At 43.8% G+C, this 13,736-nt stretch overlaps 1 protein-coding gene across 2 annotated transcripts in view; it reads right to left on the bottom strand.

Annotated features, from left to right (window-relative positions):
- LRPAP1 (LDL receptor related protein associated protein 1) overlaps positions 1-13,736 on the bottom strand; it is an 83,697-nt gene that overhangs the window by 31,163 nt on the left and 38,798 nt on the right. For both annotated transcript variants that reach the window (XM_069203465.1, XM_069203467.1), the window contains exons 3-4: positions 10,709-10,833; positions 7,003-7,123 (exon numbers count right to left, since the gene is read on the bottom strand). In XM_069203465.1, coding sequence (XP_069059566.1) covers positions 7,003-7,123; positions 10,709-10,833 — 246 coding nt within the window. The remainder of the gene's footprint in view (positions 1-7,002; positions 7,124-10,708; positions 10,834-13,736) is intronic.

Here is a 13,736-nt window from a genome sequence, read left to right as displayed (position 1 = left end):
TTAAAATGGATTCCTCACTCATTCTTGGTTGAGCCTGCGACAGTGAATGCGCTGTATGTGCTCTTGCTTGAGAGAATTATTGTTTACAATAAAGCACTTGGAGTCCACCTAGTGCTTATTTGTTGGCTTAATTGTCACTCTTCTTTGCGGACTTCTAATTGGTCAGCAAATGCCAAGCATTACTTTATTTCCTTTCTGTGGAGCAGGGACCAAGCACAGACATTCAACAATGCCCGTCCACTGCTCGCTCTGTGATGATGGTACTATGCCCCCCCCCCCCCCCCGAGTCCCCCTTGTGTGTGGGGCTTCTTTCTGCTCCCATCGAACCCTTCTCCCCCTCTGCAGCTCTCTCCCTCCTAGCTCGCCCCTCCCTTGTTTTGTTTTCACAATACCCTATCCTCCAGCTGTCTGTTATTGCTGCTCCCTACCCCTTCCCCACAACTCCCTCCTATTGCTTCGCATCTCTTCTTCCAGTGTGCTGCGGTGGAACACTGACAAAGCCAACATAATTCGCATAGGCGAGACCTACTGACTTTGCCAATGCTTTTTGACACTGCTGCCGTTTGCATCTTACTCACTTTATCAGTTCTACAAAGTACACCTGCACTGAAATGGACACTTGAAGACAAAATATTGTTTTTTTAGGGGTAATTAATTGGTCTACCTATTAGAAACCACCTGAAATCAAATTCTTAAAAAACACAATAAAATATGTCACTAAAAGTTGTTGATGGAGTAAATGTAATTAAATTTCCGTCCTACAACAGCTTATACCACGCCATGTAATGTATCTTTCAGTCCCAAAAAAAACCCCGAAATGTCGAAATATGAAAACTGTGCATTTTTTGTTACTAGCTTCCTCTGGAATAGAAATTACAATTTCACAATTTGAGTCATATTTGACATTGAGAAAAACTTGCAGTGCCATAGAGAAAGCGAAAAATCTAAACATGTGCAGTTCTTTCCCGTCAAGTTTTGCACAGTGCTCTTATCTGCACACTCAGGAGACAGGCTTAAATCCCCAAACACAAGAAAAGGATTGTCTGCAATGTTTTGCAGAATAAAGTGACATTTTCAGCTGTCTGCCGAGCACGGGTAGAAAAGCCAACAGCAAATGGCTTAACAAACGCATTGCTTCATGAGGCTATTCTATTCAGTTCAGTTCAAGAAGGGGTAGTCTATATGAATAAGTACGTCTAGAAACATCAACCAACACAATGTTTTTGTCTGGCATTTGTAAACTGTGCCTCAATTTAACCTGACATAGAAGAAAAAAAACTACCAGCCTATGGTTGGAGATAGGAAAGATACAACACTGCTAAACATACCAACAATTCCCATACATTTATTCGCACTTTACCCAAGTACCTGCAGATTGTTGAAACAGCAAGAAAGATACACAGAAGAAGTCCAGAAAACATAAGAGCTGAGAATTCAGCAAGGTCCGAAGTTCAGACCTTCCATGATATTGTGGAGACAGCACTAGACAACTAAAAGCCTACTTTAACAGTTCGGCTTTCAATAGTTTCCAGGACGGATGATAACCAGTTCACAGGGGTTGTTCCAAAGTCTCAGCCTGGGCGCAAGGGGTCTCCCACCACACTTTAGTCTCTCAAAAGAACAATGTTGTGTCAAAAGGTCAGAGTATCATCACAGGTTCATGACTGGAGGATAGAGCCAGCTTCTGAAGGCACCGATGACCTATACCTCAAAATCCTTAGCGTCTTAAACCAAATATTAAATTGTAATTAATTGCAATCCAGGACCTTGAAAACTTCAGAATTGGGGAGGGTAGAGCCTGGCTTCGGAAATGATGGCCAGCCCTTGATCTGCTCAGTTTACCGCTGCTCCCTAAATTCAGAATTCTCTGTCTCTTGGGAACCCCAACTCTGGTGGAAAGCCATGGCGCTTCATACTGCTTTGAACATGGTGCAGATAAGACTTGACGCAGTACCTGAATTCTAGTATCCGGTGGCTGAGAACACACTTACCAGTGGAAGTACTGAAGCTGTCACTTATGTTTAACAGCAGTAAGCTGCCTTCCAGAAGCACACGGAGCATTGTCTGCCCACTGAGAGTCTCGGACATACCGGACTTACTGGAAGGCTTTTCTCAGCGGTCCCTGAAGGCAGCCACCTTGGATTGGTACCGTCATCACCAGAAGAGGTCTCAGTACACTGCCATGGTTTACTGGATCAGGGATTCAACAGTTTGTAGTGCTACCATCTAGCAGTGCTAGCATATAAAGACACCTATACTTGCTCCAGCGATGCAACTTTGCTGTAATGACTGACTGACAGGCTTCTAACGTTTATAATATATTTGCTACCCGTTGGTTAAGGAGAAATATGTGACTCTTATAATTGTTTTTTTCAATGGCTGGAAATAAAGTATCTATGCAGCTCTCAATTACTGAGCACAAAAGGAAAAGTAGGACAGACGTTAGCATAGAGCAAACAATGGCATACCCTCTTTACCAGCCTTTTGCTTGGATGGCTTGTATTCATCCATTGCTCATTCTTACGGTACAGTTTTTCTTTTTCTTTCAGCACTCAATGACACTAGATCACAAATCAGAATCCTGGCAGAGTTAACTCAGCACTTCATCCTTCCAGCGCTGATAAACTGAGGACAACTGAACTCTGCAACGCTTTTTATTTACTGCACTTAGTCATCATGGCAAAATTGCTGATAGCATAAAAAATAGTGATACTTGAGAGTTATCTATTTAAGAGGTTTTCTTGTGCATAATTTGCAAGCGAGTAATACAAAAAAACATTTTATTTTGTCCCTTCGCAGACTGTTCACAAGAGCACTCTTTCGCAGGGCACATCACACCTCACCATACAACAGTACACATTAATACAGAAACCCTCACAAAACATAGACATAATAAGACATTATCTGACAATTATGGCACTCGAAAGAACCCAAAGACACCAACTCTTACACACACAAATGCATCTGCCAGGCAGTGGGCCTGCCTAGTAGCTCACACAGGGAGTGGGACTCTGTGCACTTTCTCCTCCAGCTGTGCAAAGTTTGCATGTCTGTTCGGCCAGCTCAACATGGCTGACCAAACAGACATGCGCACTTATGGTGCACATACCACTCCTTCAGATCTCCCCCAGGCCCCTCCAGCCCCGCCTTAACCGCTTTCACTGAAAAATAAAATGTTAATAAGATTTTGTTCTTATCATTTTATTTTAACTTTTACTTAATGCAATGGCGCAAAGCTTCTCCACTTTAGCGGAGAAGCCGACGCTGAATAGTACTTAATTTATAGACTTTGGAAGGATAAAAGGCTGCGACTTCAATCTGTGGGCATGCGGTCAGACACAGGTTTTTGGAACGGACGTATTAGTCCACTATGTCATTTACAGTCAACTGGAAGAATCATAGGATTTATGCAGAATTAAGACAAAGCAAAAGATGTGGCAGCTTGGTGAAAGCCAGATCGAGTTACTCCACCTACTGCATGAAGGGATCTCAAAGAAAGTGATAAAAAAAACCTTCTAGCAGGACAAACCAGCAGTTAAAATGGTGGCAGTCTTAAAACAAGCATTCTGCTGAGATTGCCTCTGGCCTAGTCCTTTTTAGTACTACATTAGTACTACATTTAAGATCCAGTTTCTCACTCACTCATAAGAACACATTTTTTTCTGGTAGAGATTCTGTCTAACTGCAATTCCTCACATTTTAAATATACCCAGGCATCAGAATGGATCCAGAAACGTTTATGTGGCAATTCATCCTCACACCAACAGGTGGCATTGTTCTATATTTTGCTGCTCCATCTCATGTGAATGTGATGTCGGGACCAGCAAATATACATATATATGCCAACTGCTAGTACTGGCATCAATTTCATTGTGCACCAACTGACGCAGATCTGGAGTTTAACTGTAATTTGATAGATTGTACACTGAAAATAAAATATGCTCAAGAAAATTGCAAAGACGTCATCTAAATTTGCAGGGTTTAAGCTGTATGCGATCTGTACCCATCAGATGTTGGTGACAAATCTGCATTATGGTTGCCTTTGGTATCGGTCAGGACTCAAAGTAGTGTTCGTCTACCAACAAGAAGACCATACGTGAATGTGAGGCAAGCTCACCAAGCTTGTGGTAAGTCGCACATATATACTGGTTCTGACATCACATTAGCGTGAGCTGAAGTAGCATGAGGTAGAACGGTGCCGCACAGCATCATCTGTCGATGCAAGGGGTAATTGCTATACAAAGATTTCTGATTCAAGTCTGATTCCTAGGGATTTCCATAAGGTGAGGAATCTATAGTTAGAAGTTTCACAAATGCCAACATGTATCATTTCCATGTGCAAACAGCATCATCAAACATTCCTAACACCAAGCTCTGTAGCAAAGGAGATAGTGCATCACGATATGGTAGTTGAAACGGTGGACTAAGTTAGGTGTCTCTGTTATATATGAAAAACATTATAAAATCATCAATTCCTTTTGAAAATAAATCTCATTAAAAATAATTAACAGCTCCACACACCATTGGTCTCAGCAGGCTGCCTTCCATGATAGACTAAAATAGCATATAAATACACTAACTTACTCAACAATGGTGACTCTCCTGTAGCACATTCATCCAATGTCTTTGTTCCAACTTTACAAGAGCACCGTACACCTGTGGACACCACACTGTGGAAAAGCTGAGGTGAGGAAGGACCAGGCGTGCCGAGATGAGGCAGGATGGCTGCCCTAAAGGACTGTTCCACCATTGGTAGTACAAACTGATCAACTGAACTGTAGGGAAGTAAAACTACTGAACTGTGAGAGACTAAGTGCAAATGCCTTATTGATTGAGATCTGCACCTGAGCCGTAGTCACGCTATTGCACTAATCCTGTGCTATGTGTTTACTTTAGCGCCTGGCTTGGGCACACATTTTAGCTTAGGCCTGCAGCCTTTTACCAAGTTATGTGCTTCATTTTATTTATTCATTTTAATTCATTTTAGCATAACTGGTTTTAAGCGGGTATGTTTTAGGTTTCTAATCAGTTGCTATTGTGTGAAAGTGTTGTTAATGCTTTACTTGCACAACATTTTACTGTGTACCTCTGCCCAAGGTTGTACATGATAATCTATCTAGTATTGCTGCCACAAGAGTGTGCAGCCAACCTCAACACTTAGACACATGATCGCTTCAGACCGGTTTCTAAGAACACAATACATAATGTTATAAAAACATCACACAGACCAAAGAAGGTTAGAGAGCTCATTTCAGCCAGAGGAGCCATCCTACGCTTTATGCTACTTTATTGCCCCTTTGCTGACCTCAGCCATGTCTCTACAGCCAATTGAGAAGGCGGGCAGACCCCTGCTTTTCAGGTATAGGGGAGGATGTCCCTTCCATGGACTAGTACGGGAAGAGAACGGCTATCACTGCTATGCTCTCATGTACAAGCTAGAAAGTGTAGATCGGAATCTTTAGGCACATGGTTATTCAGATATGCTAGGATTGGTAAGCTGCTTTTCACCTATGGTAACAATTCTAACTGTGTTATGTGTCATCATATATTTTGTCAGACTGCAGTTGTTTCAATAACTGCATTGAAAACTGCCCTGCATCTCTTTGCTTGCATGAGAGAAAGGGTCTGGATCTGCCAGCCACGACTTCCCTGAGGACTCAGTGTCATGTGTCAGGCTGCCACAAATCACCTTTACGTCCTAGGTTTGGGTGATGTGCTGTTAGCAGGTCGAAAGCGTAAGGCCGACAGCTACCAGATGGTGTGGAATCAACTCAGTTCCCTACTTGCGGTCACCTGAAACCAGCAGTCTTCTCTCCATGGTAAGAGTCCTATGACATTTGAGTTAATCCACCTAAACCAAGCGGGGCTAAGGAGACATGTGGATGGAGGTGCAGATCTGCAAAACAGCATCCATAACACTAAACTGTACTTTGCCTATGTTTGGGAGAAGTATTCTATTCTAGTAAGTATTAAAGTTTTAAAAGATGAGCACTGGGCTAGACATTCAGTTAATACCTTGCTGTGTGACCAGCTGCCGCCCGTCCTGTAGGGCAGAGGGGCCACACACCCCCACCTTTTGCCCCTCATGAAGACTGTCTGTCAGGCTGAGCAAAGGTCAGCCTGACAGACACTCTTCATGTTCAGATCAGGCAGTCAGGAGTGAGACATGCACCATTTGCACAGACTCCTGGCTCTCTGAGCTGAACTTTGCTGGGCTAAAGAGGACACAGCTCCTATCGGCGTGACCCCCTCAGCTCAGCAAGGGTGCCTTGAGGCCCTTCCCCTTGGTGGTGAGGGGAAGCGTCACCCACTGACTTCTACCTGGGCACTTCAGGTTTAAGCCCTGAAGCGCCCAGGGCGAGTGTCAATCAGTGACACCTTGTCACAGAGTGAGGAGGGGTCAACAGTCTCACTGACCCCAACCCACTCTGTGATGAAGTTAGGACTGCTGCCTTCCATCACTGGCTGACCTATGGTCAGCCAGTGATGGAAGGCAGCAGTTCCAACCCTCCTGGGACCTCAGAGGCTGAAGGTAAGTGTGTGTGTTTTTTAAATGAATGTTTGGTGCATGGGTGTATGTTTGAATGTTGATGAGTGTTGTGAATGGATGTGCATGCGTGTGTGAATGCATGTGTGTGTGCTGCCTGCCCCCTCCCTCCTAAAATTACCAGCCACCACTGTGTGTGACTGCCGTGCTCTGCGCTCTACTGCCCCAACATGACCTCCCTGAGAAGCCTGTGACTGCTTGCCATCCCTACCTTTAAGAGTAAAGTGCTAAGGGGTTATACTTGGCCTAGTCTGCAAAGCAATAGTAAGCCTGAACCTAGGCATCAGAGGCAAACAACCTTTACCCGCCACAATTGACTCCCAGGAGCCCCTGCTTAAACATTCATCTTCTAATGTCAGTGTCAAACTATTATACACAAGAATAAAAACACTAAACATCAAACATAGGTTTTATGCGGATCACATGAAAATAGCATTCGGACTATATTAAAGTACCTTCAGTCCTGCTGACGGTGTCCAAAAGTATGTTGTATTCTTGAGTTTTTTCCTTGTGATGTTTAAACTCTCGCCAAAGTTTCTCAAGTTCTTCTTCAGAAAACTTGCCAGAGGTCTTGGCCTAATAGAATATTAATTAAATGCAATAAGGAAAAAAGCAATTAAAGTGTTTAATCAAGCCTAGGTGAAATAGGGAAGCGAGGATAAGCCAATTGCCATTAAAAGTTCATCAATCATGTAAACGCGGAATTGGATGAGAGTTTCATTGGCAACGCTATACAAAGTGAAACAGCCGGACGATCTGGGGGCAGGGTCTGTCATGTACAACTGCAGACTTCAGACTCCATCAGCCAGGGAACAAACCACAGACAACACCTGCCAGGCCACAACGCGGTGATTACTGGCGAATGCTTCAGAGCTGTGCGTGCCTGGAAGACTGCACAAAATATATCATCATTTCATGCTTGAGCTTTAAAACGTGAGTCATCCCGCGCTGATGCAAGTTGCCACTTTAACCTTGACCAAAGTTAAAACTTCTTAAATTATCAAGAAACACGGATTCCAAGTTTGATAAAGGAGCTATCCATATTTTCTCTCTGCAGAAACAGCAAGTGCGCAGGGTGAGACTCCCGTCACAAAACCAGAACTGTTCTTTGCTTTGGCACGCTTTCTTATTTGTGCCCTAGTATCGCCTAAAAGAACAGCAGCTCCCATCTGATAGCAGAGAACAGACTAACATAGTAGGACCCTAGTTCTTCATTGAGCAACTCTGTCAATTTAATATCAGTTGCGAGCAGCCTTTTATTGCTGCGGACAACACAGGAATACATGGCGTATAGTATATTTACACAGCATAGTTGTTACCGCAGCATTCCGTGTTTTGCACTTCAGAATAAAGCAAAACTCCTTAAACCGCAGGTTTTTTTTCCTCCAAAATATAAAAACTGTGTACTTATCCTCACATTTATTTCAAGGTTTATCAAATGAAATGTGTTGAAAACAAGTACAAAATGCGTGTACTGTCAATAATCGTGACTCGATGTCAGACTCCTGCTTGTGCACGGACCAGGATTCTCAGGGGCAGAAGGGTCTAAGAATGAGGGCTTCAAATCTGTCAGTTTTAGCTAACACGCCAGCTAGCAACAATACTAGTCATATAAGCACCAAAAAAGCGACGAAACCCTTACAATTTCCCTCTCTAAAAAGGTTAATAACACGTTCGTCGTGCATGCATGTATAGTTTATAAAACACAGGAAAAGACTGGGAAAAAATGTCTAGCCCGCTTCTTTTCCAACAATTTAATTCTCTCTCTCTAAGCCTCACGCCCAGCGGCTGTATTATTTCCGGGGACCTTCGATCAGAAACAGAGGAGCCAGTAGCGGCCCCAATCTTTTTAGGGTCCAGCCTGCGTTGCATGCGCTCGCGCATGCGTATCGCAGCGAGACGCTTTTGTATTTAGAAAAGGGCTCGGAGCCCTGTCAATTTCAGGTCAGTGTTTTTTATTGGTTCGTGGGCTTGCCTAATAAAATCTGCTTGCTTTCATTAGTCGAAGGCAAGCATATGTCATGCCTTTTCCGGTGGCTAGCCCTCCTCGAGCGCAGTGACCAAGTACAGAAAACATGCGAGGCTCGCTGTTTTCCATCGGGCTCGTGGACTTCTTTTTCTCTAATTTACGAGCGCAATCTTGCTTGGCAGAATTCGAGTGCTTTACATAGTTAATTTAACTTTTTCGGGTTGTGTACATAAATGCACTTTTGCCCGATGGGTGAAAAGTCGGGTTAGGAGTTTACAACGTGATTAGCTCTAACATGAGCAAACGCGAGACCCATTGCATTGTAAATGCTTGTTTAATCTGCCCTCCAATGGCCCCAGCCCTTCGGGGAGTGCCCAATCACATGAACGACCAGTCCGACCATGAATAAATGGCGTTTCCCGATTGGCGACTCAAACTCATTTCCTTCAATGTACACAACTGAAGAGATCGAACGAGGTATCAAAAATAACTATTGGGACAACTCTACTCAAGTGGTAGAGGCCGCGGAGGGCACGAAGAAAGCAGGGATATCGAATAGAGGAGAAAAGTGAGGATGGAGAGAGGAGAAGGGGCTCGGGCAGGAAATTAGAGAAGGGGGAGGATCAAGAGACTAGAGCAGGAATGTATGGAAGAGTCGATGGAAAGACATACAGGGAAGAGTAGGAACGTAGTGCAAGGCAGAGGATGCGGAAGAGAGGACGATGGAAGAAAGAGAGAGGAAGCCAAAATAAGGGAGAATGGCAAAGATGTTACACAAGTGAAGCTCTAAAATGGAAAAGAAGTGAAAGGGAGGAAAGGGAGGAGTGGGGGGGCGAAAAGGTCTAGAAAGAGACACATGAAAGCAAATTTGAGGGAGCTGGGAAGATGGCGAGGAAGGGAGCATGGAAAGGTATGTCTGGAAATTGCTGCAGGGACAGTTTATGTATGGGAAGATGAAAATGAAGGAAACAGAAACAAAGGGCAGGTAAGTAAAGCACAAAACAAATGAAAGGGGGAAATATGGAAAGAAGCGGGGGAGAGGTGGAAAGGAAATAGAGAAGGGAGAACGGAAAGGAGTGAATACAATTAAAAAGGAGGAAAAAACTGAAATGAGCACAAAATTACTGAAATCAGGGAAGGCAAAGCAGAGGGCATAGCTGTCGATCAAGGGCCCATACAGATATATTTATTACTTGATGCTATTTTAAATCCAGGGCACAAATAAACTCCTACCTTATTGATGATAATATAAAACAAGCATTTGCAATGAAATGGGTCTCGCATTTTTTCGACTTAGAGCTATTAGCCTAACCAGACTTTTATTGCCACATAAAATGAAAATTAAAAGTAATAGTTTTACATAAGTGAGCCACAATTTAAAGTGCCATGCCATGAGCATTAAGGAGCACACAAAATAAAACAGAAGTTAATTCGCAATCAAACGCATCGGCAATTGTGCAGCGAGATTGCGCTGCGTAGGAAATAAAAATAAAATGTAGTCTAGAAACCATGCTGAAAACATGGAACCTCGTATGTTTTCAGTAGTTGGCTGGTGTGCTTCAGAAAGGTTAAACACTGGAGAAGGCATGATGTACGCATGCCTTTCACAAATAAAACCAAGAGATTTTTAAAAGGCAAGCCCACGAGCCAACGAAAGTGACAGGCGTGCAGTAGGCGTGGTTAAAAGCCCACAGAGAAATTACAGCAGGTTAGAGCGCTTGCGCACTCAACTAAAAAAATACACTCAAGTTTGCATGCACGCCAATAGACCAGATTCAAGTAAGAGACACCCGATCTCTTAATCCAAAAATGGTTTTATTTTAGCACTCTGTTGCCTAAAATAGCCTTTGCTTCAATGAACGTCAAATGAGAAAATGAAAGCCCCCACATTTTTTTCATAATTTCCCTCTATGTAGTTTCAAAATGTTGCCATGTAGGAGTTTGTTGCATCTCTAATCAACAATCAGTACTTCAAAACTTGGTGATGTTTAGACCCATTAACGGAAATAGGCAGTAAAGGATTGTTTTGATCATGGCTGTAGGCTGTACAACTAGGAAGCAGTGCTCTGCTGTGTCACTTTATAAGACAACCTGATATCTCCTGCTCTTACAAACAAACACTGCAGCTATATTCCCATTACTTATCTTTATTGAGATGAACATATGAAATCAAAAGTATACAATTCACTTACTTTGTTCCACAGCTTGTCCAGCCTTGGATCATCCAGAACATCATTTTCAGTCTCGCCTTTGATGTAGTTGCCATCTCCTACTTGAGTTTCTTTTTTGCCATCAAGACCATACTTTGCCAAAATCACTGCAGTATTCAAAATATAAAGTCAAAACAGAAAGCAGTGTGCAAAACACAGACCCAGCAAGGACATTTGATCTTCTATTGTATTCATTTAAATTGTATTTTGTGTTGAAACATGTTTGCACATTAAATTACTGGTCACATATTTTAGATTTTATCTTACTGTATTTTATTATGAGGTTGAGTAGACTACGTCCCTGTGAACACAAGAAGTGGTCACAACTGAACTATTGTGCTCAGATAGTCGAAAGAATAAGTTAGATTTTCTTTTGCTTAAAGATAGGAGAGTTTACCAACCTGAAGCTGCCGCCCTTGGGTCCCAGGGATATGAGCGAACTAGAAGAAAGACATATGCACCAGTTTTTGCCTGTTCCTGCATCACTGTGACCCACACAAACAAGAGTAAATTCTGGAACCTGCAGCACAGAAGCCCTTTTCCACCAGTCTTCCTTGGGTTTGTAGCAAACCTATCAAAAAGATAGGTGACTGCATAAGCCAGAAGCTTTTTGGGAATGATTAACACTCTGCAGCCTGACAGAGCTGTTGACCTCTGACCTGGCCGATTCGTGCTCTGTTGCCTTGCGTGGAAGACCATCAAACCCTGTGAGAGACTGGAAAGGCACGAAAGGGACCACAATCCCGCGGGGGGTGAGTAGGATGCAGAAGCCAGAAGATGGGCTCAAGGCATGTATGTATATGGGGAGGCTCATGATGTTGGTAGGAATGGGGATGCACTTGGACCAGACACTAGCACAGACCATTGTTCGAGATATTGGTATCACAGGAATGTACAAAAATAATCTTGAAATTATTCAGGTGGGGGATTACAAGCTTGCAACTGAGACAAGGCCAACAATAAGATGTTCAGTATATGTAACAGGTCTCAGAGCACATTCCATCTTCAACATAAAAAGCAAGATCAAGAAGTGATTTCACACTGGACATAATGATCACACAAGCAGTAATCCAGCATGCACTCCTTAATACCAGCAAAAGCCACTATACGTCAAAAGAGGACATCACTAAAACCCGGAAAGCGCACGCAGACAAAATGACAGGATTAAGGCATGCCAGGAGCTGACACAGATGCCTTTCAAGAAGTATAAAACAGACGCAGGAGAAGAAAATGTCGCTAGTGAAGCAGCCATTGCCAACTTGTCCACGTGCCAGCATTGGGCTAAATATTAAGTGAAAATGACCAATACTTTTATAGGGCCACCTGTTGTGTGTTTCTGCCCTACATGGACTTCCAATCTCGAGGGGCGGGGGAACTGAGATCCCCTGCAAACCATTCTGATCAGAAGATGGCATCAGAACTTTCAGCGCAAGTGCTTTGCTAATGCTCCTCTAAAAATAACTTACCCTAACTCCCTGAAAATTAGCACCCATATCTTTTAAGCACTTTGAGTTTCAATGCTACACTTGCAAAAAATCATTGGATTTTTGTCATTTGGGCCCAAGTTTAACCAGATAAATATTTTATATTTTTCTAAACTGGTGTGGAGCATTTTTGTGGTGTCTTCACTGTGTTACTGTAACTAAAGTGGTGTGCAAATACTTTACGCATTGCCTCTGAGGCGAAGCCTGACTGCTCTGTGGCAAGCTACCAAAGGGTGAGCACACACAAATTTACGAAGTGTAACTTACTTACCCTTGCTGGGATTGTTGTCCCTACTTGGACAAAGTGCATACTGCTGCCAACTACAGACCCCATTTCTAACACAAAAGTAGATAACAAACCATCAGGGCATCTGCCTGACATTAAACAAAGAATATTGAAACAAAACTGTAGTGTAGTAATATCGTGGCTCCACCAGAAGAAGGGAGGTTTGTCCCATGTAGGGTATAATTTCTCCGTCAAGGTGGAGGTCTGGCAAGGGAAGAGGTGGAGAGGATGGGACAGCCACGGGGAACCAGGGTGGGGTGGAAGTAAGGAGGAAAGAACAGCCGTAAAAGACAGAGAAGCACTACACGCATATGTCTGCTTGTACACCCATATTAGACTGTCTGAGCATGGGTCATTGGGGGCAATGGGAGGGGTCTCTGCTACTTTTCTCAATCCTTCAGCCTTCCAACCCATGTGCATGCATCCTGTTCATCACAGTCACTCATCTGGTCTATTCTGACAGTCGGTTGACTCTGGAGTGGGCTGGGATGTCGTGAGTGTGTGTGTGTGTGTGTGTGTGTGGGGGGGGGGGGGGGGGGTGAGGGGGAGGGGGGGAAGCGGGGGTCATCGGGAGGTAACGGAGATCCAGAGGTTGTGGGGGCTGATTTATCCACAGTTGTCAGAGAGTCGAGAACAAAACCGTCAGTCTCCTCCGCACCATTGTTACCCAGATGATCTACCATTTTACTCCTGCTATCTAGGTCTCTTTCCACATTCTCAACAGTGCAGACTCTCCAAATCTAACATTCCTGTGCCACTGCCCACTCCAGTAATACAGCCCTCCATTTATTCCCCACCAGCTGCGCCTGATTCTCCTAGTGAATTGCACTGTGCCACCTGGCAATTAGTAGTGCCAGCTGGCCAAACGTATATCTTCTCTTGCTTCCCCTTTTTGGGAGTGGCAACGGTCCCAGTAGGCAATGTCGGATTGTTAGATCAGCCTTTACATCAGTCACTCTCCGTAGTTCCTGCACTATTTCCTCCCAAAATGTCCCAGTTCTTTGGCAGGTCCACGATAAGTGTGCAAAGTCAGCAGGAGAGGGCCTGTATCTCGTGCACTAGACAGTAGCAGCAGTGTCAGGTACGCCCAGTGTAAGTAATAGAATTGCGCCAATTTATACCCGGCGTTACTCGCCACTTCCTGCATCAGCGCCCAGGCGCGCCTCCACTCTCCCAGGTCCCCGTACCAACTGGAGATCCTTTGATCTTGTGCTAAACTGTTTTTTTGGCAACCTCTCTG

This window comes from Pleurodeles waltl, chromosome 1_2, assembly GCF_031143425.1.
Source record: "Pleurodeles waltl isolate 20211129_DDA chromosome 1_2, aPleWal1.hap1.20221129, whole genome shotgun sequence".
NCBI lineage: Eukaryota > Metazoa > Chordata > Amphibia > Caudata > Salamandridae > Pleurodeles > Pleurodeles waltl.
Note: the sequence above shows the minus strand (reverse complement) of the source record. Positions and strands in the feature narration are given on the sequence as shown.